Source organism: Scyliorhinus torazame, chromosome 9 (assembly GCF_047496885.1).
Source record: "Scyliorhinus torazame isolate Kashiwa2021f chromosome 9, sScyTor2.1, whole genome shotgun sequence".
NCBI lineage: Eukaryota > Metazoa > Chordata > Chondrichthyes > Carcharhiniformes > Scyliorhinidae > Scyliorhinus > Scyliorhinus torazame.
Genome location: NC_092715.1, coordinates 215,265,059 through 215,288,855, shown reverse-complemented (window position 1 = coordinate 215,288,855; position 23,797 = coordinate 215,265,059). Strand labels below are relative to the sequence as shown.

At 48.7% G+C, this 23,797-nt stretch overlaps 1 protein-coding gene across 4 annotated transcripts in view; it reads left to right on the top strand.

The window, feature by feature from the left end:
- The window catches only part of LOC140429739 (coiled-coil domain-containing protein 17-like), a 78,090-nt gene that overhangs the window by 42,268 nt on the left and 12,025 nt on the right, over window positions 1-23,797 (top strand). For all 4 annotated transcript variants that reach the window (XM_072517096.1, XM_072517094.1, XM_072517093.1 and 1 more), the window contains exons 6-11: window positions 890-1,029; window positions 2,688-2,858; window positions 4,862-5,052; window positions 7,998-8,083; window positions 12,779-12,994; window positions 15,002-15,224. In XM_072517096.1, coding sequence (XP_072373197.1) covers window positions 890-1,029; window positions 2,688-2,858; window positions 4,862-5,052; window positions 7,998-8,083; window positions 12,779-12,994; window positions 15,002-15,224 — 1,027 coding nt within the window. The remainder of the gene's footprint in view (window positions 1-889; window positions 1,030-2,687; window positions 2,859-4,861; window positions 5,053-7,997; window positions 8,084-12,778; window positions 12,995-15,001; window positions 15,225-23,797) is intronic.

Below are 23,797 nucleotides of genomic sequence, written 5' to 3'. Positions count from 1 at the left end.
ATCCATCTAGTTCACTGAAGTCCTTTAGGGGAGGAAATCTGCCATCTTTACCTGGTCTGGCCTACATGTGACTCCAGACCGGCAGCAATATGGTTGACTTTTCATAGAATTACTGCAGTGCAGAAGAAGGCCATTCAGCCCAACGAGTCTGCACCGACCCTTCGAAAAGAGCACTGTACCTAGACCCACTCGCCCGCCCCATCACCGTAACCCCATAACCTAACCGATACATCTTTGGATTTTAAGGGCCAATTTGGCATGGCCAATCCACCTAACTTGCACATCTTTGGACTGTGGGAGGAAACCGGAGCACCCGGAGGAAACCCAATCAGACACAGGGAGAAAGCTCCACACAGACAGTCGCCCAAGGCCGGAATCAAACCTGAATCCCTGGCGTGGTGAGGCAGCAGTGTTGACTGCTCTCTGAAGTGGCCCAGGAAGACACTCAGTTCAAGGGACAGTGGGGAAGGGGCAACAGATGCTGGCACAGCCAGCGATGCCCACATCTCATGAAAGAATTTCAAAGAAGCAACCTGTGTCAGAGCATTAGCCTGGGCCTCTGCATGACAATCCAATCATCATCCCCTTGGTGTCTTGTCCTCTGCTCCGCTCTTCCACAGATGGCCTAACTGATGGTAACCCATTTTGTTGGGAGCAGCAGGCAAGAGCCTAACTGATGGTAACCCATTTTGTTGGGAGCGGCAGGCAAGAGCCTAACTGATGGTAACCCATTTTGTTGGGAGCGGCAGGCAAGAGCCTAACTGATGGTAACCCATTTTGTTGGGAGCGGCAGGCAAGAGCCGTGCAATCTATTTTTCAGCAGGATTGGGTAATGCGACTCCGGGTGCGATTTGTCCTGACGATTCATGTATCTGGCTTTCTTCTCCAGCGCCTTGCGGCTTTCCTACCTGCAGAATGGCGGCAATGATCAGCTGATCCTCATCCAACTGCATGACCTCTTGGCTGAAGCTCTGCAACTGGAACAGAGAGTGAAGCACCCAAGAACCCACCGGAAAGAGAGGAACCACAGTATGGGTCATGTAGAAGTTTGTTTATTAATGGTGCTAGAGTAAGGGAAAGACATTTATACCTGTGAGGAATATTGCCAGCCTGTTGTGCTGACGTATACATCAATCAGTGTATATCCCCTACTGGCCAGCACAGCAGGCAGCTTGACCTTTGAACGAAGGAGCAGACTGTTATTTTCAGATCATGACCAGGCCCTTGTTGTGATTGGTCTTTCTGAGTGGTTCCCTTTGCAAATGGACTTACATGAGAACTGGCCAAGTTTAATGTGAAAACACAACACTCTAAATCTAGGTGTGCACATTTGTAACAGACAAACAGAGGAAGGTACATAATTCAACAATTATTCCTAAACAATTGAGGCACCTTAGCTGTCAGATGCTGCAATATTGAAGCTGTTTAATAGCCCAAAACAGCTGGCAAGGGTGGCCATGAAAGAAACAGTCTGGGTGCTATAAAGACTAGGGGCGGCACGGTGACACAGTGGTTAGCACTGCTGCCTCACAACTCCAAGGTCCCAGGTTCAGTTCCGGCCTCGGATACTGTCTGTGTGGAGTTTGCGCTTTCTTCCCGTCAGTGGGTGGGTTTCCACCGGATGCTCCAGTTTCGTCCCACAGTCCAAAGATGTGTAGCTTAGGTGGATTGGCCAATCTAAATTGCCCCTTAGTTAGGTTGGGTTACGGGGATAGGGTGGAGGTGTAAGGTACTCTTTCCAAGGGCCAGTGCAGACCTGATGGGCCGAATAAGTCTATGATTTTTTGGAGTAGCAATCCAGAGTCCTGGATCAATAATCTCAAGAATGTGAGTTCAAATCCCGACACTTGAGAACAGTAGAAAGAAAACGTGGAAATAAATAGTTGGTGTCAGTGAAGTGAGAATGTAGCTGTCAGATTGTTGTAAATCCCAATGTTCTTCATGTCGCGAATGTCCATTCGGGAAACAACCCATATTATCCTCACCTAAATGCAACTCCAAATCCTAAACAAGTGAACCATTTGCACCCCACAGTGCAGTTGAGAGCCCGATTCAAATTTAACACCAGCCAGACAGCTGGCTCCATTTCCCAGGAATGGCAGCTAAATGAATATGAGAGTAGCTGCCTACGAAGATGAGGTGATTTGCTGAGCCCTGCTTGTGATCGAAGAGGAGGTATGAGTGTTTCCTCCCCCGTCCCAGACCCTAGAGCAAACCCTCTGCCTCTCTGCAGCGTTGTGATCCCGAGCCTCCTGCCCTGCGATCTGCCAACCAACCCCTTTCAACCTGTGATTCCTCCCTCCTAATTACTGCTCTGAGCTCCCCCTGTCAAACCCATGCTGCGGGATTCTCCATCGCCTGGATCCTCCGCCCCGCCGGCAGCGCACTCACGCCCGCGCGTTTCCCAATGTTGTGGGGGTGGTCCACAATGGGAAACTCCATTGGCCGGCTGCGGGAACGGAGAATCCCACCCATGATCTATCCCGGTTGCCGGAAACCATCCCCAACAGCGGTCTTGCATTGCTGGCTTTCTCGCCTGGACTAAAGAAATGAAAATGATTTGTCAGTACCTCCGTGCCCTGGAGTCTCTGGCTTTTTCCCCACCTAAGTATCGGGGGCCCACCCCTCCCTATTTAAGTAATGTTTATTGAAATCTGAATTTGAACCGACACCACCTTGATTAACAGGGGAACAACACAGCACATTTAAACGCAATTTGGATTCGGAGCTGATCTCGCTGGAGGTGGAAAACCAGAGGCTGGAAGACGAAATTCTCAAACTACAGCTAAAACGACAGACGAGCCGTACAAGTCAAAAACTACTCAAGACTTCCATCGGCCAAAGGCTAATGTTATCGAGTAAGCTCCTGAAAGTATCCGTCAGTACTTGTTTCTTTCTTGGATCCTAAAAAGCAAGGACAGTGAAGTTTTATTGTGTTTGTGAGAGGGCAGGTTAGAAACAAAGCTATCTCACCTGTAGCATCAACACCTGTATACGTGTATTATTATATTGAGAAAGAACGTGCGATACACTTTTGATTGTTCTTAGGCTGGTTGGATTTCCTGTGACAGGCCAGTTTGCCTGTTTAAAGAAAAGTCCCACCTTCAGGGTATCTCAAAGTGTTTTAATTACAATTAATTATGAAATCTGATCACCGTTAAATTATAGAAAGCGTGGCAGCCAATTTCACACAGTAATATCCCACAAACAATAATGTGACAATGAAATTGCCATCTGTTTTTGTGACGTTGTTTAAAGGAAACCGATAACAACCCCTGATTCTTGTTCAAATTATTGCCATGGGATTTTTTTAATGTCAACCTGAGAGGCTAAAATTATATCTGGCCTGAAAGACAGCATTTCCAACCGTGCAGCACTCTCCCAGTACTGCATTAGAGTGTCAGCCTGGGCTTTTGTGCTCCAATCCTGGAATGGGACTTAAACCCACAACCTTCTGACTGAGGCAAGAGTGTTACAAACTGAGCCACTGCTGAACAATGAATACACCTGCCCTTATGGCAGGATAATTAAAAGGTCCCAGAGTATTTAGTGGAGGCCTTGTTGCACAGTGGTAGTGTCCCACTTGAGTCTCACTCTGGGGCTTGAAGGAGGGTACATTCATAACGTGGTTGATTATCAACCTGCAGTTCCTTCCAATACACCTACAGTGGGCATTGAGATCAGGACAGTCTCCTGCTCAATCAGAACCTACAGAAGGCCACGCAACCCACTGCACTATCTTGTCAAACATAGCCATGTACCAACACAAGGAAGTCCATGGTTGTTAATGCCCTCTTAGGGCATTGTACCTGAATAGAGAGAGTGAGTGTGTCTGGAGGAGAGAGTTAAATGTCACATATCTGCAAGAAGGAAAAGTATGTCTCAATCCCAGTGAAGCTTGAGGTTAAGGCATATTATTGAGACACAGTGGTTAGCACTGCTGCCTCACGGCGCCAAGGACCTGGGTTTGATCCCGGCCCCGAGTCACTGTTCATGTGGAATTTACACATTCTCTCTGTGTCTGCGTTGGTCTCACCCCCCACAACCCAAAGATGTGCAGGGATTGGCCACGCTAAATTGCCCTATAATTGGATTTTGTTTTAAGAAAGACTTTGGGCGAAATTCTCCCTATGTCCGCTGACTGGCGCCCAAAACGGCGCAAATCAGTCGGGCATCGCGCCGCCCCAAAGGTGCGGAATGCTCCGCATCTTGGGGGGCTGAGCCCCAACCTTAAGGGCTAGGTCCACGCCGGACTAATTTCCGCCCCGCCAGCTGGTGGTGACATCTCCGGGCGGCACATGCGCGGGAGCGTCAGCGGCCGCTGACGGCATTCCCGTGCATGCGCAGTGGAGGGAGTCTCTTCCGCCTCCGCCATGGTGGAGACCGTGGCGAAGGCGGAAGGAAAAGAGTGCCCCCACGGCACAGGCCCGCCCGCGGATCGGTGGGCCCCGATCGCGGGCCAGGCCACCATGGGGGCACCCACCGGGGCCAGATTGCCCCGTGCCCCCCCAGGACCCCGGAGCCCGACCGCGCCGCCTTGTCCCGCCGGTAAGGTAGGTGGTTTAATCTACGCCGGCGGGACAGGCATTTTAGCAGTGGGACTTCGGCCCATCCGGGCAGGAGAATCGCGCGCGGGGGGGGGAGGGGGCACCAACCGGCGCGGCGCAATTCCCGCCCCCGCTGAATATCCGGTGCCGGAGAATTCGGCAACCGGCGGGGGCGGGATTCACGCCAGCCCCCGGCGATTCTCCGACCCAGCGGGGGGTCGGAGAATCTCGCCCTTTAGTTCCCAAACATTCACACAATTTGCTTTGAGAAGGGCATAAAACATTGTAATTGAACATGAAAATGTAATTTTTAGTAGATGGAGATGAAAACGATCAAGGACAGCTGACTCGGAAAGATAGCAATCAGAAAATGAGAGCTCTGAAGACCGAAATTGACATCTTGAAACAAGAGATGGAGATTCAGCGCCTTCAGCGCCGCATGAGGACTTCGAAGACACGAGACCTTCCCAATGCGACAGCTCGAACTCCTCCATTCCTACCAATGGTAAGAGCACATTGTGACCAGATCGCGCAGCTTGGGGCACCAAATGGGTTTGCTCACCTTGTGTGGGTCCTGAGCATTAAAAACGAAATGCTTGAGGACGATTGCTTCCACTAGTTTTGAAGTGATTCGGGTCATCGACAGACCATAGGTACAGGATGAAATATCAGAGATATAAATCAGGAAGTACGAGGAATTCATTAGGGTTAGTCCTTGAGGCAAATACAATGTTAATATTCCAAATTAGATTGGGATAGATGGATGAAGGAGAAGAGAATGAACAGGGTGGTTAATGTGATTAGGATTATTTATACAATGTAGTCGCTGGCCTGTTTCCATGTTACAAACTCAGCTGTTTGGCCTGTTTCCAATTTACAACGTTTATATATTTCTGTTCAGCCTTTGGTAGCCATTTTAAAAGTCAAAGTGTAGCTAAACAACACAGGGGCTGGTTTAGCACACTGGGCTAAATCACTGGCTTTGAGAGCAGACCAGCAGCACGGTTCAATTCCCGTACCAGCCTCCCCGAACAGGTGCCGGAATGTGGCGGCTAGGGGCTTTTCACAGTAACTTCATTGAAGCTTGTGACAATAAGTGATTTTCATTTCATTGTGTAGTACGTTAATTTTTTTTAAATATGAGGATACTAAGTGTGTGTGGTTGGGGCAGGGAGGAAGAGTAGGGGCTTGGATGCGATGTCTCCATGGTCCGATTATGCTGCTGGCACTCATTGTTCAAACATGAAGGATGGGAGATTGGGAAAGGTGCTGGCAGGTTGCTGCCAGAATGAGTCATTGCCTTTAGTGGGAGGTGCGGAACAAAGGTTGAATTGTTAATGGAAAAACAAATTGAACCACCTTGTCATATTGAAAACCATAAAGCATCTAATAGTGGCTCATGGTTTTGCATTAAGAGGAGCCAAGCAGAGTAAACCTGGATAGATATGTCTTTGCAGTGAAACTTAAGGCTGTTTCCTCCCCTAGGACAGGACTGAAGGAACAGAATTCTGTAACTTCTCTCAGGGTCTCATTGGAAGGATTGCTTCTCAGTACAGTTCCCACTGAATACAGGTTCACAACACATAAGGTGACACAACTTATACTCTCGTTCTTAACCAGAAGGATGACTGATGTAGAAATTTACATTGTTAAAGCAGGGCTGTAACAGGTTAGGATTGGGACAGAGCAGACAGAACTTTAGAATTAAAGAATGACTTGCATTTACATAGCACCTTTCCCAACCTCAGGACCTCCTGAAGCACTTTACAGCCAATGAAGTATACTTGAAGTGTTGTAATATATGATGATAATATATATGCAGGCAATTTAGACACAGCAAGGCCTCACTCACAGCTACGTTATAATATTGAGTTAATCTGGTTTAGTGACATTGGATAAACATTGACCAGGACACTGGGGAGAACCCCTCTTTTCAAAATAGCGCTGTGGGTTCTTTTATTTCCACATGAGAAAGCAGATAGGAAACTCAGTTTAGCATCTTTCCTGAAAGATGTCACCTGTGACAGTGCGGCACTTCCTCAGTACTGTTCTGAAGTATCAGCCCAAATTTTGTGTCCAAGTTTCTGGAGCTCGCTAAAACAAAATAAAAAGTGAAAACAAAGAGCAAGATCAATTCTCCAGATAAATAACATTTCAAGAGCAGTGTTGCCTTATCAAGGACCTTACCAAGTCCTTTCTAAAGTTATCAATGAGAACCCATTGAGAATATTGTGTAAAGTTTCGGACTATCAACCTGGACCTTTTTTACTGGAACATATCTAATAGAGGTCTTTAGCTAGAGTGTGATAGTGACTTTGTTTCGCTATTTCACCACTGGCCAGACGGTAGATAGGATATATGGCACAGAAATGGGCCATTCAGCCCAAAAAGTCCTCACAGACATTTATGCTGCACTCAAGCCTGCTCTTTTCTCATCCAAATCTACCATTGTAATCATCTATATCATTAAACTTTTCCAATGTATTTTAATCTATAAACAAGATTAGGAAATGTATTAGACACTTGGTTGCACTGAGCAAAGGTATTATGATGAGCTCTAAGCCCAGACACCAATTTCAAATAGCATCAGTGTGAGCGCTGAGATAGCACAGACCAATCAGTGTGAGCTCTGAGATCGAACAGACCAATCAGCAGCAGCCCTGTGATAGGACTGACCAATCAGTATGAGCCCTGAGATAGGACAGACCAATCAGCATCAGCCCTGAGTTGGACAGACCAATCAGTGTGAGCTCTGAGATAGGATAGACCAATCAGCATCAGCCCTGAGACAGGACAGACCAATCAGCATCAGCCCTGAGACAGGATAGACCAATCAGCATCAGCCCTGAGACAGGACAGACCAATCAACATCAGCCTGAGATAGGACAGACCAATCAGTGTGAGCTCTGAGATAGGACAGACCAATCAGCGTGAGCTCAGGGGTAGTGCAGACCAATCAGTGTGATTGTGGGTAGTGCAGACGAATCAGTTTGAACTTGGGGTAGTGCAAACCAATCACAGCCAGCACCAGTGCCAGTGGGAATATTTGTTCTACTTCAGGCTGCCAGTCTAATGCCAAATCAAAGACAGCTCATCGCTGGGTCCTTGATTATTAGGAACTTCCCAAATTCTCCCAATTTATTAAGGTTATCCTTGAGAACAAAAGAATATTTAAACAGAACAAGCTGGCAGTTGCAAATGGAACATTGGGTTTACTGAAGGAAGAACATTTCACATCCAAACAGATAAGTGGCTTTTTTATAAAGACACAGGCAAATAATCCACAATAGTACTTGACAGAATTCAGTATTGCAATTTTTTACTTTGAAGTTGCTTGCTTTCTGACTATTTTAGGTACGGCTTATATAGCAAATACCTGTAAGAATGTGCAGCATGTGTGGTAAATCAAACCCCCTGTTAAACCCTCTGTTTTGTATTTCATTGATTTAGGAGGATCCCAGGCCTCAAACTCCAACTCTTGCCAAACATTTTCTAGATTCCAGTGAGGGCTTGGGACCTGCACCATATGATCCAGTGTGAGTCCATTCAGTAGATTCTTGAGGTGCTGCAAAACGATATCATCAAAATAAATTATTTGCCTGGAGATTGAGGATAAAATTCTTCCTTTACTATGTTTATCAAACAAAGATGACCATGAAACCATTGTCGGAAAAACCCATCTGGTGCACTAATGTCCTTTGGGGAAGGAAATCTGTTGTCCTTACCTGGTCCGGCCTACACTTCAATTCCACAGCAATGTGGTTGACTCTTAAATGCCCTCAAGAATGGGCAATAAATGCTGGCCCAGCAAAGCCCACATCTCATGAACGAATAAAACAAAAACAAATTAGTTCTTAATTGGAGCTGAATCCACAAAAGATCAGCCATGATCTCATTGAATGGCGGAGCAGGCTAGAAGGGCCAGGTGGCCTACTCCTGCTCCTAGTTCTCATGTTACTTGGGATTTCTGGTTTCTTTTGTTGGTATAATTATAAAATTCTGATTGGGCGTACTTTGAAAAAAACTTCAGCAAAGATAGTCCTTGTGTTGAAAATGATTGCAGGAGTTCAGGAAGAAACCAACTGCCAATGCACGTTAATGTTTCCACTTTGAGCAACAGCAGTTAGCATTGTATCCAGTTGTTTTCGCCAAGCCCAGAGTTATTGCAGCCATTTGACCCATTGAATTCATGCCAGCTCCCTGGAGAGCAATCCGATCAGTCCCAATTCTCCGCTCATTCCCAGTAGCCCTACGAGTGCACATCCATTTGAAATAATTCATCATCTCTGCTTCTACAGCTCTGTGGGCATCAGGTTCCGGCTTATTACCACTTACTGCATAAAGAAATTCTTCCTCTGCTCCCCTGCATCTCTTGCCCAGAACCTTAAATCTGTGTCCCCTGGTCCTTCTATCATTAGCTAATGCTAATTTTTTTGTTTACCTTATCTAAATCTGTCATAAACATGTACACTTCCATCAAATCTTCATTCAAGCAATTTTGCTTCAGGGAGAACAATCCTAGATTCTCCATCCTAGCCCTGTAGCTAAAATCTCTTATCCATGGAATCATTCTGGTAAATCTCCTCTGGACATTCGCAAAGACCTTCAAGAGGTTACCAGAACTGGATGCAATACACTACTTGTGACCTAACCAGAGCTTTATAAAGATTCAGCATAGCTTCCTTGCTTTTGTACTCAGTGTGCTTATTTATGAAGCCCAAGATCTAATCTGATTTGCTAGTCTCTCAGTATATACTGCCACTTTCAAAAAGCTATGCACATGAGCCTCTGGACCCTCCTGACCCCTGCGCACACTTTGTAACTGTGCTATTTAGTCAATATTGACTCTCCCTATCTGTGATAACTCTCACGAGGACCATGGGGGATCGCTGATTGATCCTTCGTGGGCTTCATAGAATTGAGCAAGCAACGGCCCACCAAACTGCGGCTCGTGAGTGGGACATTTAAATGTAGTTCCCAGACCGGAGCGACAGTTCCCGATAGTCCAGGGCTGGGATGTTTGTATTTCGGTTTAAAATAAAACTGTTTGGCCTTACATGCAGCACTTTAAGGCATTGGCGACGCGAGAGGGATCAATAATGTTGCAATACAAAAAATAATTGTTGGCAGAACACACCTTGACCTCAAAAGGGCCACAGAACGAGCACTGCCCTTGGAGAACGCCAAGAAAGGGACCCAGGAACTCCAAGGAATTATGAACAGTAGCATTCTCAGGTGGGGGTTGGGGGGCGGGCAGGGGGACCCTCATACAGAAAAGCCAGCATTCCCAGCGAAGACTCCCACGTGCCTCACCCACCACTGACTCAACATTTAGCCAGGACATTCTGGCATCTCAAAAGACGGCCAGATAACCTTAGAATACCAGGGAAGCTTCTCCAGAGAACTACAAGGCTGCTGTAAGTGTGGCCAAAATGAAAACCCAAGCAAGGCTGTCAGAATCAGTAGTACGCGTGTAGCCCACGCTGGAAGCCAAAGCCACCTCAGGCTCCGGCCTTGCAAGTCAATCAGCCTGTAGAGGACGAAACAATGCAACTAAACCACATCATCACCCCTAAGGTTGCCCCGGTAAAGATAACACTCTTCACCAACGGCCATTCTCTATGAATGGAGAAGGATACAGTCTCCCATTGCCGGGGAACAGACCTTCCCGCATCTCTGGATGGATACCTCGCCCCTGGACCTGCAAGGCACCAGGGCCAGGTTGGCCACATATACAAGGGGACCTTTGAACATTATGGGTACCTTCTTGACCTCTCTGCAGCCTTTGTTGACCACCCCATCCTCCTCCAACACATCTTCACCATCATCTTGCTGGGTAGGACTGCTCTTACCTGGGGCGAAATTCTCCCCAAACGGCACGATGTCCGCCGACTGGCGCCCAAAACGGCGCCAATCAGACGGGCATCGTGCTCCTGCATCTTTGGGGGCCGAGCCCCGACATTGAGGGGCTAGGCCGGTGCCGGAGGGATTTCCGCCCCGCCAGCTGGCGGAAACGGCCTTTGTTGCCCCGCCAGCTGGCGCGGAAATGACATTCGGGGCGGCGCATGCGCGGGAGTGTCAGCGGCCGCTGACAGTTTCCCGCTCATGCGCAGTGGAGGGAGTCTCTTTTGCCTCCGCCATGGTGGGGACCGTGGCGGAGACGGAAGGGAAAGAGTGCTTCCACGGCACAGGCCCGCCCGCAGATCGGTGGGCTCCGATCGCGGGCCAGGTCTCCGTGGGGGCACCCCCCGGGGTCAGATCGCCCCAGGACCCTGGAGCCCGCCCACGCCGCCTTGTCCCGCCGGTAAATAGCTACTTTAATTTACGCCGGCGGGACAGGCAATTTCTCGGCGGGACTTCGGCCCATTTGGGCCGGAGAATCGAGTGGGGGGGCCCGCCAACCGATTCCCGCCCCCGCCCAATCTCCGGTACCGGAGACTTCGGCAACCGGCGGGGGCGGGATTCACGGCGGCCAACGGCCATTCTCCGACCCGCTGGGGGGTCGGAGAATGACCGCCCTGGTTTCATTCTAATCCATCTCATCGTAGCCAGAGAATCATCTGCAAAATGTTTTCTCTTCCTACTGCTGCACAATTATGTCACGTCAATATTCCCAATAACTTCTGCTTGCTGTAAGCAGCCAGCTTGTTGTAATGCATGTTAAAAAGGGAATGTTGCCTATGCTCCCAGCCCGACACATTCCCAATTGCAGGATGGCTGCATACCTGTGCAGCTTAGAAGATTGTTTCCCTTGAGGTACCAAAGATCTGTCCTTGGCACCTCCTATTTCTCATATACATGCTTCCCCTCGATGATGTCAGTGGAAAACACAATGTCAGTTTCCACATGTATACTGATGACATTCAACTCCACTACATCACTATCCCCCTCAATCGCTCCACTGCCTCTCAATTGACACACTAATTATCGAACATCCTATACTGGATGAGAAGAGATTTCCCCCAACTAAATATTGAGAAGATTGAAGCCTTTGTCTTCAGTCCCGAGCACAAACCTTGTCGCTCCATCCCTCTCCCAGGTCACAGCTTAAGGCTGAAGCAAAACGTTTGGGCTTTGGTGTCATATTTGACCCAGAGATGATATTCTAGCACCTCGACTGCTTGCTTCACCCTCCGTAACATTGACTGTTCCCACCTTTGCGTCAGCTCATCTGCTGTTGAAACGTTGATCCAAGCCTTTTTTACTTCCTGACTTGAGTATTGCATTGTTTTCCTGGCCGGCCTCCTATCTTCCACTGTCCGAACCACCGTTGTCGATATCTTAACACACATACCAAATTCCATTACATCCATCATTCCCGCGATTGCTGACTCTGGATTTTAGCATGGTAACACGTTGATTATCTCATCCTTGTTTTCAAATTGCTCTACGGTTTTGTCCCTTCGGCTGTAATTTCCCCCCAGTTGCACACTTCCCCTGCGATAGCTCTGCTCCTCTAATTCTGACTTCTTGAGTATCTACCACTATAATTGCTCCACCATTGTCGTTGTGCCTTCTGCCTACACCCTGAGATCTGGAATTCCTACTTTAATTAATGAATTAATCTAATCGTAGAATCTACAGTGCAGAAGAAGGCCATTCAGCCCATCGAGTCTACACCGGCCCTTGGAAAGGGAACCCTACCTAAGTCCATACCACCACCCTATCCCCTTAACCCCACCATCCTTTTTAGACGCTAAGGGCAATTTAGCACGGCCAATCAACCTAACCTGCACATCTTCGGACTGTGGGAGGAAACCGGAGCACCCGGAGGAAACCCACGCAGAGACGGGGAGAACGTGCAGACTCCGCACAGTGACACAAGCCGGGAATCGAACCTGGGACCTTGGAGCTGTGAAGCAACTGTGCTAACCACTGTGCTGCCCTTATCAACTAATTTGATAATGGTAACTTTCTTAATATTTAGAGCAGGCCAACAAAATTGAAAATGGGGAAGTGAAATAAACAGTTTGTTCAGATAGGATCTTGTCAAATATCAGTGAGTTAAAGTTTTGTGAGTTTTTCTAATGGAGTTCAGCAACTTTCATTGTTGACATACACTTCATTGCTCCAAAGTACCTACCCAATGAAGTTGTATGCCGGGAATGGAGCCTCACAAAACATTCTGTGAGGGGTAGAGTTTGCGTGTGACATTGTGTTAACTCTTGACATTTTGGATAAGCTATTAATGTTATAAATTTCTATTAACCCCTTCGCCAATTTTCTTTCAGAGCTGGCTTTGTGGTGTTCTATGATTTTCTCCTGGGATTGGATCCCAGGTATCGTGTTTGCCGCCTGGTGGTGGGGCTGTATCATGGCGGACAGGAAATGGGAGATCCCTCTCCACTTCCGGCTGCCTACTGTGATATTGACAATTTACCAGCCTATTTTCCAGAGGTTAACAGAGGCAACGGAGCAATCTTGGCAATCAAGCAAGTTGTGCCCAGGTGCTTATAAATCCAACTTATTTTTCAACTTAACAACTCACCAATTTAATACACAAAGAATGTGTAATACTCTGTGAAAAGGACCATTATATTAGGCAAAGTGCCATTTGGAAGTCGCTGTTGTACAGTTGGGAGCTATCTTCAATTCTCAGTATGGGCAACTTCAATTGGGCAGCACGGTAGCACAAGTGATTAGCACTGTGGCTTCACAGCGCCAGGGTCCCAGGTTCGATTCCCTGCTGGGTCACTGTCTGTGCGGAGTCTGCACGTTCTCCCCGTGTCTGCGTGGGTTTCCTCCGGGTGCTCCAGTTTCCTCCCACAGTCCAAAGACGTGCAGGTTAGGTGGATTGGTCACGGTAAATTGCCCTTAGTGACCAAAAAAGGTTAGGAGGGGTTATTGGGTTACGGGGATAGGGCTTAAGTGGGTCGGTGCAGACTCGATGGGCTGAATGGCCTCCTTCTGCACTCTATGTTCTATGTAATGAGACGCTACTTCAGAAAGTGGGAAGCACGGTAGCACAGTGGTCAGCACAGTTGCTTCACAGCTCCAGGGTACCAGGTCCAATTCCCAGCTTGGGTCACTGTCTGTGCGGAATCTGCACCTTCTCCCCGTGTCTGCGTGGGTTTCCTCCGGGTGCTCCGGTTTCCTCCCACAGTCCAAAGATGCGCAGCTTAGGTGGTTTGGCTATGCTAAATTGCCCTTAGTGTCCAAAAACGTTAGGTGGGGTTGCTGGGTTATGGGGATAGGGTGAAATCATAGGCTTAAGTGTGATGCTCTTTCTAAGGGCAGGTGCAGACTCAATGGGCCGAATGGCCTCCTTCTGTACTGTAAATGCTATGAAAGTGTGTTACAGTATTTGCTTGGCCTGCTGGTAGAACGCTGGTTATAGATGGAAGGTTAACTGGTTGGTTCGATGTTCTACTCGTTGACTGGCTGAGTTGGCTGACTGGTTGGTTGAATTTTAATATCACAAAAGAAGTGGAAAGTAATGGTCAGGGGCATAGACCAATATAAATAGGAATGAACAGGACTTCTGAAAGTTCGTATTCTTATGAACTTTTAAATATGGACATAGCAGTAGGATTCTGCGAGTGAAACAGGAATACTGTATTGACTCAGTGCCTCATTTACTCTTCCTACCGTGAGCAAGTTAACATAGAATGGAACAAGAAATAATTGCATTTAAATAGTACCTTACATGGCCTCAGGGCATCCTTGCGCACTTTACAAGCAATGAGGTTTTTTTGAAGTGTGGTCTCTGAGGAGGTTTGTGCAAAGCAAGGCTCCACAACCAGTGAAATAAATGACCAGATGATCTGTTTTGGTTGATAGAGGTACAAAAATTGGTCTGAACGCTGGGATACGTTGGAGGGGGGGGAGGGGTTGGAGGACAGGTGGAGAGAGACATTCTTAGGGCATGGAGGTGCCCCAATACATACAGTGCATCCCCCCCCTCCCCCACCCAAAAGGATATACTCCTCTTTCTAGCCTTGTGTGAAAAATCAACCTTCCTGCTCTTGCCCACCTTCCACTACCCATCATATTATGGCAGTGGAAGAAGATTGAGGGCCTTACATAGGTGATATTTGGCCATTTTAAGGCCTCAATAGGCCTAATAGCGGGTGGTAACATTACCCACCCCTGTATTGTGGGGCTAGGTGAACGGTGTGAGGGAAGGAGTGGACAAGCCACATTTTACCTGGGGGGGGGGGGCAGGGTGCTGTAAAATCCAGCTCCAAGTCTCGAGTGTGCCTTGAACCTGTGCCCTTTGAACTCAGAAGCATGAGTGCTACCATTGAGCCAAGGTCAACACCTTAAATGTTGGGACTTAAGTCTTGAGGCCTGTGCGTAGGTTGTGAATCTCTGTGCTCAATCAGGCAATGGCATGAAAGACCTGAAAATAAAATGGAAAAGTAGACGCTAATATTAAATCGTTTGAGTATATTAAAACAGGAATTAACCATCGTATTCTCTGGATTTTATTTATACATTTTGTTATATACCAGGGTCCGTCCATCTCCCGGCATTAGTCTTATAATGGAGCTGCAGGCTTCAGGGGGCTATGATCCCTATGGGCAGGACATCAACCGTCTTGTCTCAAGAGGCTGGATCAAGATTGATATTTTTGACTCTCAGAATCGCGTAATCAGTGGCCGATGGAAGGTTCCTGTACGAATCCTACCGGTGAAACCATCCATGACTACTGGTGAATTAAATGGAGTACCTCAGGTAAAATAATCTGCATGGTGTCTGAGATGATGAATGCCATTGATTATTTAGGTGGGAGTTTAATTGAACCATTTTAAAGTTTTCTAATAATGAGTTAGTAATTCACATTAAACCTGTGGTTGTAAGCTTAGTTAGACAAGTTAATGAAATCGAGCCCATGCGCTGTTTAAAATGGTAAAAAGTCTTACAACACCAGATTAAAGTCCAACAGGTTTGTTTCGAATCACTAGCTTTCGGAGCGCTGCTCCTTCCTCAGGTGAATGAAGAGGTATGTTCCAGAAACATATATAGACAAATTCAAAGATACCAGACAATGCTTGGAATGCGAGCATTAGCAGGTGATTAAATCTTTACAGATCCAGAGATGGGGTAACCCCAGGTTAAAGAAGTGTGAATTGTGTCAACCTTGATAAAATGATAAAAGGATTTGGTGAGGAGTACAATAAAAGTTGTGAATTTGGGTGTGAAATTCAGATCAGAAGTGCTACTGTGTCTGCAGTCCTTCAAAAGGGAGCTGACACACTCCTGACAGAAGAGGACATATCAGTTATGGCAATTAGTTAGCTCTGATTGGGCTCCCACAGTCATCTGGAGCCATGATTGGTTGCCTGGGGGAGGCAGTAAGGAGTTTGCCAGTGGATTGTATAAATTGGCTGCACTTTCTTGCCACTTTAATGTTGTAGCTGAGTGGTATCCATGGATTCACTATTGTCTGGAGGGGTCGCTCTTGATGGTCCTTTCATTTGTAAATTCAACATAGATGCCAAGGCCCTTGTTCACAAGTGACCAGATGTTCTGGAAAGAGATGTAAAATGATCAGCTGCTAGAGTCCGGTCGGTCAGTTGTGAGAGGGCTGAGTAAGCTAGTACAGCAGTTGGCAAGATTATTTCCTAGCATATGGCTGGGTGGGAAGGCCGGTGAGATAGGACAATTCAGGTTGCAGTTTGTGAGGAGTCAGCAATGAGTGTCTCCGTGGAGCTCAGAGAAAGAATGCAGTGAGAGGGAGGCTGGTGACTTATCCAAGAGTGAGTTAAGCTTGGTGGCAGAAGAGTAAGAAGGTAGAGGAATAGTAAAGGGTTGGAATAGGGATTTTGGTGGGTGCCAGCAGTGGGGGGAAATGGTGGCAGCTATTATTAGTGCAAATGGTTTGGATGGAGCAGATTTTGTCAGGTGTGTCCAGGAAGGATTCCTGACTCAATATGTAGATAGGCCGACTAGGAGGAAGATCATATTGATTTGGTGCTTGGCAAAGAACCAGGCAGGTATCAGATGTCTCGGTGGGAGAGCATTTCGGTGACAGTGGCCACAACTCCTTGACCTTTACCATAGTCATGGAGTGGGATAGGAACAGAAAGTATGGGAAGGTATTTAATTGGGGGAGGGGAAATTATACTGCTATATAGACAGGAGCTGAGGAGCATAAATTGGGAACAGTTGTTCTCAGGGAAATGCACAACAGTAATGTGGGGGTTGTTTAAGGAGCACTTGCTGGATAGTTTTGTCCCACTGAGAAGAGGAAGGAATGGTAAGGTGAAGGAGCCTTGGATGGCAAGAGAAGTGGAGCTTCTAGTGAAGAGGAAGAAGGAAGCTTATGTAAGGTTGAGGAAGCAAGGATCTGGCATGGCTCTAGAGGGTTACAAGGTAGCCATGAAGAAACTCAAAAATGGACACAGGAGTGCATGAAAAAGCCCTGGCGGGAAGGATTAGGGAAAACCCCAAGGCGTTCTACAGTTACTTGAGAAATACAAGGATGATCAGAGTGAGAGTAGAGCCGATCAGGGATTATGGAGGGAACTTGTGGCTAGAGTCTGAGGAGGTAGGGAAGACCCTAAATGAATATTTTGCTTCAGTATTCACTAGAGAGAGGGACCTTGGTGCTCATGAGAACAGTGTGAACCAGGTTAATAGACTCAAACAGGTTGATATTAAGAAGGAGGAAGTGCTGGAAATTTTGAAAAGCATCAGGATAGACAAATCCCCTGGGCCAGATGGGATATACCCAAGGGAAGTGAGGGAGGAGATTGCTGCGCTGTTATTTAAAAAAAATAAATTTAGAATACCCAATTCATTTTTTCCAATTAAGGGGCAATTTAGCGTGGCCAATTCACCTACCCTGCACATCTTTGGGTTGTGGGGGCGAAACCCACGCAAACGGGGAGAATGTGCAAACTCCACACGGACAGTGACCCAGAGCCGGGGTTGAACCTGTGACCTCGGCGCCGTGAGGCAGCAGTGCTAACCACTGCACCACCGTGCTGCTGTTGGCAATGAGCTTTGATTCCTCACTCTCCACTGGAGTAGTACCGGATGAGTGAAGGGAGGCCAATGTTGTTCCCCTGTTCAAGAAAAGGAATAGGGAAAGCCCTGGGAATTACAGACGAGTCAGTCTTATGTCTGTGCTGACAAAATACTGGAAAGGATTCTGAGAGATAGGATTTAGGATTATTTAGAAAAGTATAGTTTGATTAAAGATAGTCAGCATGACTTTGTGAGGGGCAGGTCATGCCTCACAAGCCTCATTGAATTCTTTGAGGATGTGACGAGACAGATTGATGGAGGTCACTCAGACGATGTGGTGTATATGGATTTCACTGAGGCAGTGTTTTTTCCGGGGACCCATTTTTACCAACCGGCCAACCTTCGGGACCCAACCTGGCCGACCTTCGCGACCCACGCCTGACCCACCATTTTCCCTTACCTTGTTTGTTGCTGACAGAAATGGAGGAAATGGTTTTGGGTCCCTTTGGCCCCAATGGTCCCTTTGTCCCCCGAACCTGGAAAAAAAAAGGCTGCGACCATATAAAAACAAATGCTGCCGCACTGTGCATGCGTACCCAATCATCGGTATGCGTGCGCACCGATGATCGGACACGCACGCGAAATGCTCCCAACATCTTTTTAATCTCTTCCTGGCTATTTTGAAGGCTGCTCGCAGCCGGCATTATTAAAAGCCGGCTGTTGCGCACGGATTTGCGCGATCGGGAGCGCCGCGATGGATGGCTCCGCGACCCTCCCGTCACCCGCCCGTGACCCACCTGCGGGACGCGCCCCCGAGTTTGACAATGCCTGCACTAAGGCATTTGATAAGGTTCCCCATGGTAGGCTCATTCAGAAAGTCAGGGGGCGGGCTTCCGGGTGCGGCGATGACCAGCTAAGTCGCACGTTTCGGCAGCTCCCGGTGGAACGGACTTTTGGGCTCTTGATAGGAGCCCCAACGGCAATTTTAACGGCTGAAAACACCGTGCGGTAAACCAGAAGGGTGTTCCCCCTGGACACGGGTGGAAAAAGGAGAGGAAAGTGGCCGGATTGCAGCGGATCCTTTGGAACAACGGCAAGGAAGGCAAGCAGAAACCAAGATGGCGTCGGAAGGTGGCAGTTTCATATGGGGCCCTGAACAACAAGAGTTTTTGAAACGCTGCGTGGAGGAGATAAAAAAGGAAATGAAGAAAGAGTTGTTGGCCCCGATATTACAGGCGATTGAAGGGCTGAAAGAGGAACAAAAGACCCAGGAGCAGGAGCTTCGGGTCGTGAAGGCGAAAGCAGCAGAGAATGAAAACGATATACAGGGCCTGGTGGTGAAGTCGGAGATACAGGAGGCACACCAGAAACGATCTGTGGAGAGGTTGGAGGCACTGGAAAACAACGCAAGGAGGAACAACTTGAGGATTCTTGGCCTTCCTGAAGGTGTGGAGGGGGCGGACGTCGGGGCATATGTGAGCACGATGCTGCACTCGTTAATGGGAGTGGAGGCCCCGACGGGTCCGTTGGAGGTGGAGGGAGCATACCGAGTTATGGTGCGAGGATCGAGACCAGGAGAAGCTCCCAGAGCCATCGTGGTGAGATTTCTCCGTTTTAAGGATAGAGAAATGGTCCTTAGATGGGCGAAGAAAACTCGGTGTAGTAAATGGGAGAACGCGGTGATCCGCGCCTATCAAGATTGGAGTGCGGAGGTGGCGAGAAGGAGGGCGAGCCTTAATCGTGCCAAAGCGGTACTTCACAAAAAAAAGATAAAATTTGGAATGCTGCAACCGGCAAGACTGTGGGTCACATATCAAGGGAGGCACCACTACTTTGAGACGGCGGATGAAGCGTGGACTTTTATTGTAGAAGAAAAATTGGAATGATTGGACTACGAAAATGAACGTTTGGACAAAGTGGTGGGACGAGTGGGGGGGGGGGGGGCGAAGAGGGATTGTATGATTAATCCTGCGGTATGGTAACTTTTCTTTCTCCCACAGGTGGTGATGGGGGGAGGTGGGGAGGGAGAGGAGATGGGGCGTTGGCCATGGGAGGCGGGGCCGAGGGAGAGGCGCGGGCTTGGTTCCCGCGCTATGATAATTATGGCGGGAATAGAGAAGCAGGAAGGAGGGGGCGCCGCACGGGGCGAGCCGTGATCACGGGGGGAAGCCGAGGTCAGCCAGAGTTTGCTGACTTCTGGGAGCAACATGGGGGGAGTAATTACGCTAGCGGGGGGTCTAGCGGGGGGGGGGGGGGAATTACTGGGTTGCTGCTGCTGGGGAAAGGGGGGAGTGGGTACGGGAAAGGATGGGCGGGGGGGCACCGTCTGGGAGAAATACAGCTGCGTGGGAACTGGGCGAGAAGCTGGAAAAAGATGATGGCTAACCGGCAAGGGGGGGGGTGGGAAGCCCCCCAACTCGTATGATCACGTGGAACGTGAGGGGGCTTAACGGGCCGATAAAGAGGGCACGAGTACTCGCACACCTTAAGAAACTTAAAGCAGATGTGGTCATGTTACAGGAAACGCACCTGAAACTGATAGATCAGGTTAGGTTGTGCAAAGGATGGGTAGGGCAGGTGTTCCATTCGGGGCTGGATGCGAAAAACAGGGGGGTGGCTATATTAGTGGGGAAGCGGGTAATATTCGAGGCAAAGACTATAGTGGCGGATAACGGGGGCAGATACGTGATGGTGAGTGGCAAATTACAGGGAGAGATGGTGGTGTTGGTAAACGTGTATGCCCCGAATTGGGACGATGCCAATTTTATGAGGCGAATGCTAGGACGCATCCCAGACCTAGAGACCGGAAAGCTGATAATGTGGGGAGACTTCAACACGGTGTTGGAACCAAGGCTGGATAGGTCGAAGTCCAGGACTGGTAGGAGGCCGGCAGCAGCCAAGGTGCTTAAAGATTTTATGGAGCAGATGGGAGGGGTGGACCCGTGGAGATTCAGTAGACCTAGGAGTAAGGAGTTCTCGTTTTTCTCCTATGTCCATAAAGTCTATTCACGCATAGACTTTTTTGTGTTGGGTAGGGCATTGATCCCGAGGGTGAGGGGAACGGAATATACGGCTATAGCCATTTCGGATCATGCCCCACACTGGGTAAACTTGGAGATAGGGGAGGAAACAAGAGGGCGTCCACCCTGGAGAATGGACATGGGACTAATGGCGGATGAGGGGGTGTGCTTAAGGGTGAGGGGATGCATTGAAAAGTACTTGGAACTCAATGACAATGGGGAGGTTCAGGTGGGAGTGGTCTGGGAGGCGTTGAAGGCGGTGGTTAGGGGGGAGCTGATATCAATAAGGACACATAAAGGGAAGCAGGAGAGTAAGGAACGGGAGCGGTTGCTGCAAGAACTTTTGAGGGTGGACAGACAGTATGTGGAAGCACCGGAGGAGGGACTGTATAGGGAAAGGCAAAGGCTGCATGTGGAATTTGACTTGCTGACCACAGGCACTGCAGAGGCACAATGGAGGAAGGCGCAGGGTGTACAGTATGAATATGGAGAGAAGGCGAGCAGATTGCTGGCACACCAATTGAGGAAAAGGGGAGCAGCGAGGGAAATAGGGGGGGTGAGAGACGAGGATGGAGAGACAGAGCGGGGAGTGGAGAGAGTGAATGAAGTGTTCAAGACATTTTATAAAAAATTGTATGAAGCTCAACCCCCGGATGGGAGGGAGAGAATGATGGAGTTTTTGGATCGGCTGGAAATTCCCAAGGTGGAAGAGCAGGAAAGGATGGGATTGGGAGCACAGATCACGGTAGAAGAAGTGGTGAAAGGAATTAGGAACATGCAGACGGGAAAGGCCCCGGGACCGGACGGATTCCCAGTTGAATTTTACAGAAAATATTTGGACTTGCTCGCCCCGCTACTGACGAGGACCTTTAACGAGGCAAAGGAAAGGGGACAACTGCCCCCGACTATGTCAGAAGCAACGATATCGCTTCTTTTAAAGAAGGAAAAGGATCCGCTACAATGCGGGTCCTACAGACCAATCTCCCTCCTCAATGTAGATGCCAAGGTCCTGGCCAAGGTAATGGCAATGAGAATAGAGGAATGTGTCCCGGGGGTGGTTCATGAGGACCAAACTGGGTTTGTGAAGGGGAGACAGCTGAACACGAATATACGGAGGCTGTTAGGGGTAATGATGATGGCCCCACCAGAGGGGGAAACGGAGATAGTAGTGGCAATGGATGCCGAGAAAGCATTTGATAGAGTGGAGTGGGATTATCTGTGGGAGGTGTTGAGGAGATTTGGGTTCGGAGAGGGGTATGTTAGATGGGTGCAGCTGTTGTATAGGGCCCCAGTGGCGAGTGTGGTCACGAATGGACGGGGATCGGCATATTTTCGGCTCCATAGAGGGACAAGGCAGGGATGTCCTCTGTCCCCATTACTGTTTGCACTGGCGATTGAGCCCCTGGCGATAGCGCTGAGAGGTTCCAAGAGATGGAGGGGAATACTTAGGGGAGGAGAAGAACACCGGGTATCTTTATATGCGGATGATCTGCTACTATATGTGGCGGATCCAGCGGAGGGGATGCCAAAAATAATGCGGATACTTGGGGAGTTTGGGGATTTTTCAGGGTATAAATTGAACATGGGGAAGAGTGAGCTGTTTGTGGTGCATCCAGGGGAGCAGAGTAGAGAAATAGAAGACCTACCGTTGAGGAAGGTAACAAGAGACTTTCGTTACCTGGGGATCCAGATAGCTAAGAATTGGGGCACATTGCACAGGCTAAATTTGACGCGGTTGGTGGAACAGATGGAGGAAGATTTCAAGAGATGGGATATGGTAGCATTGTCAATGGCAGGGAGGGTGCAGGCGGTTAAGATGGTGGTCCTCCCGAGATTCCTCTTTGTGTTTCAGTGTCTCCCGGTGGTGATCACGAAGGCTTTTTTCAAAAGGATAGAAAAGAGTATCATGGGTTTTGTTTGGGCCGGGAAGACTCCGAGAGTGAGGAAGGGATTCTTACAGCGTAGTAGGGATAGGGGGGGGCTGGCACTACCGAGCCTAACTGAGTATTATTGGGCCGCTAATATTTCAATGGTGAGTAAGTGGATGGGAGAGGAGGAAGGAGCGGCGTGGAAGAGATTAGAGAGGGCGTCCTGTAGGGGGACCAGCCTGCAGGCTATGGTGACAGCCCCACTGCCGTTCTCACCAAGGAACTATACCACGAGTCCGGTGGTGGTAGCTACACTGAAGATTTGGGGACAGTGGAGACGACATAGGGGAAAGACCGGAGCACTGGGGGGGTCCCCGATAAGAAACAACCATAGGTTTGCCCCGGGGGGAATGGATGGGGGATATGGAATGTGGCAAAGAGCAGGTATAACGCAATTGAAAGATCTATTTGTGGGTGGGAAGTTTGCGAGTCTGGGAGCGCTGACCGAGAAATATGGGTTGCCCCAAGGGAATGCATTCAGGTACATGCAATTGAGGGCTTTTGCGAGGCAACAGGTGAGGGAATTCCCGCAGCTCCCGACACAAGAGGTGCAGGACAGAGTCATCTCAAAGAAATGGGTGGGGGACGGTAAGGTGTCGGATATATATAGGGAAATGAGAGACGAAGGGGAGACTATGATGGACGAACTAAAAGGGAAATGGGAAGAAGAGCTAGGGGAGGAGATTGAGGAGGGGATGTGGGCAGATGCCCTAAACAGGGTAAACTCGTCGTCCTCGTGCGCCAGGCTAAGCCTGATTCAGTTTAAGGTATTACACAGGGCACATATGACTGGAACACGGCTCAGTAAATTTTTTGGGGTGGAGGATAGGTGTGCGAGGTGCTCGAGAAGCCCAGCGAATCATACCCATATGTTTTGGTCATGCCCGGCACTACAGGGGTTTTGGATGGGGGTGACAAAGGTGCTTTCGAAAGTAGTAGGAGTCCGAGTCGAACCAAGCTGGGGGTTGGCTATATTTGGGGTTGCACAAGAGCCGGGAGTGCAGGAGGCGAAAGAGGCTGATGTTTTGGCCTTTGCGTCCCTAGTAGCCCGGCGCAGAATATTGCTAATGTGGAAAGAAGCCAAGCCCCCGGGAGTGGAGACCTGGATAAATGATATGGCGGGGTTCATAAAGTTAGAGCGGATTAAGTTCGTCCTAAGGGGGTCGGCTCAAGGTTTTACTAGGCGGTGGTAACCGTTCGTCGAATATCTTGCGGAAAGATAGATGGGGGAGAACAAAGAAGGCAGCAGCAGCGGCCCAGGACTTGGGGGGGGGGGGGGGGGGAGGGATGGGGGGGGGGGGGGGATGGGGGGGGGCCTGAGACAAGGCAGTTGCCAATTAGGGCTAGTTTTTATTTTTTGTTATTTAATATTTATTTATTTGTTGTT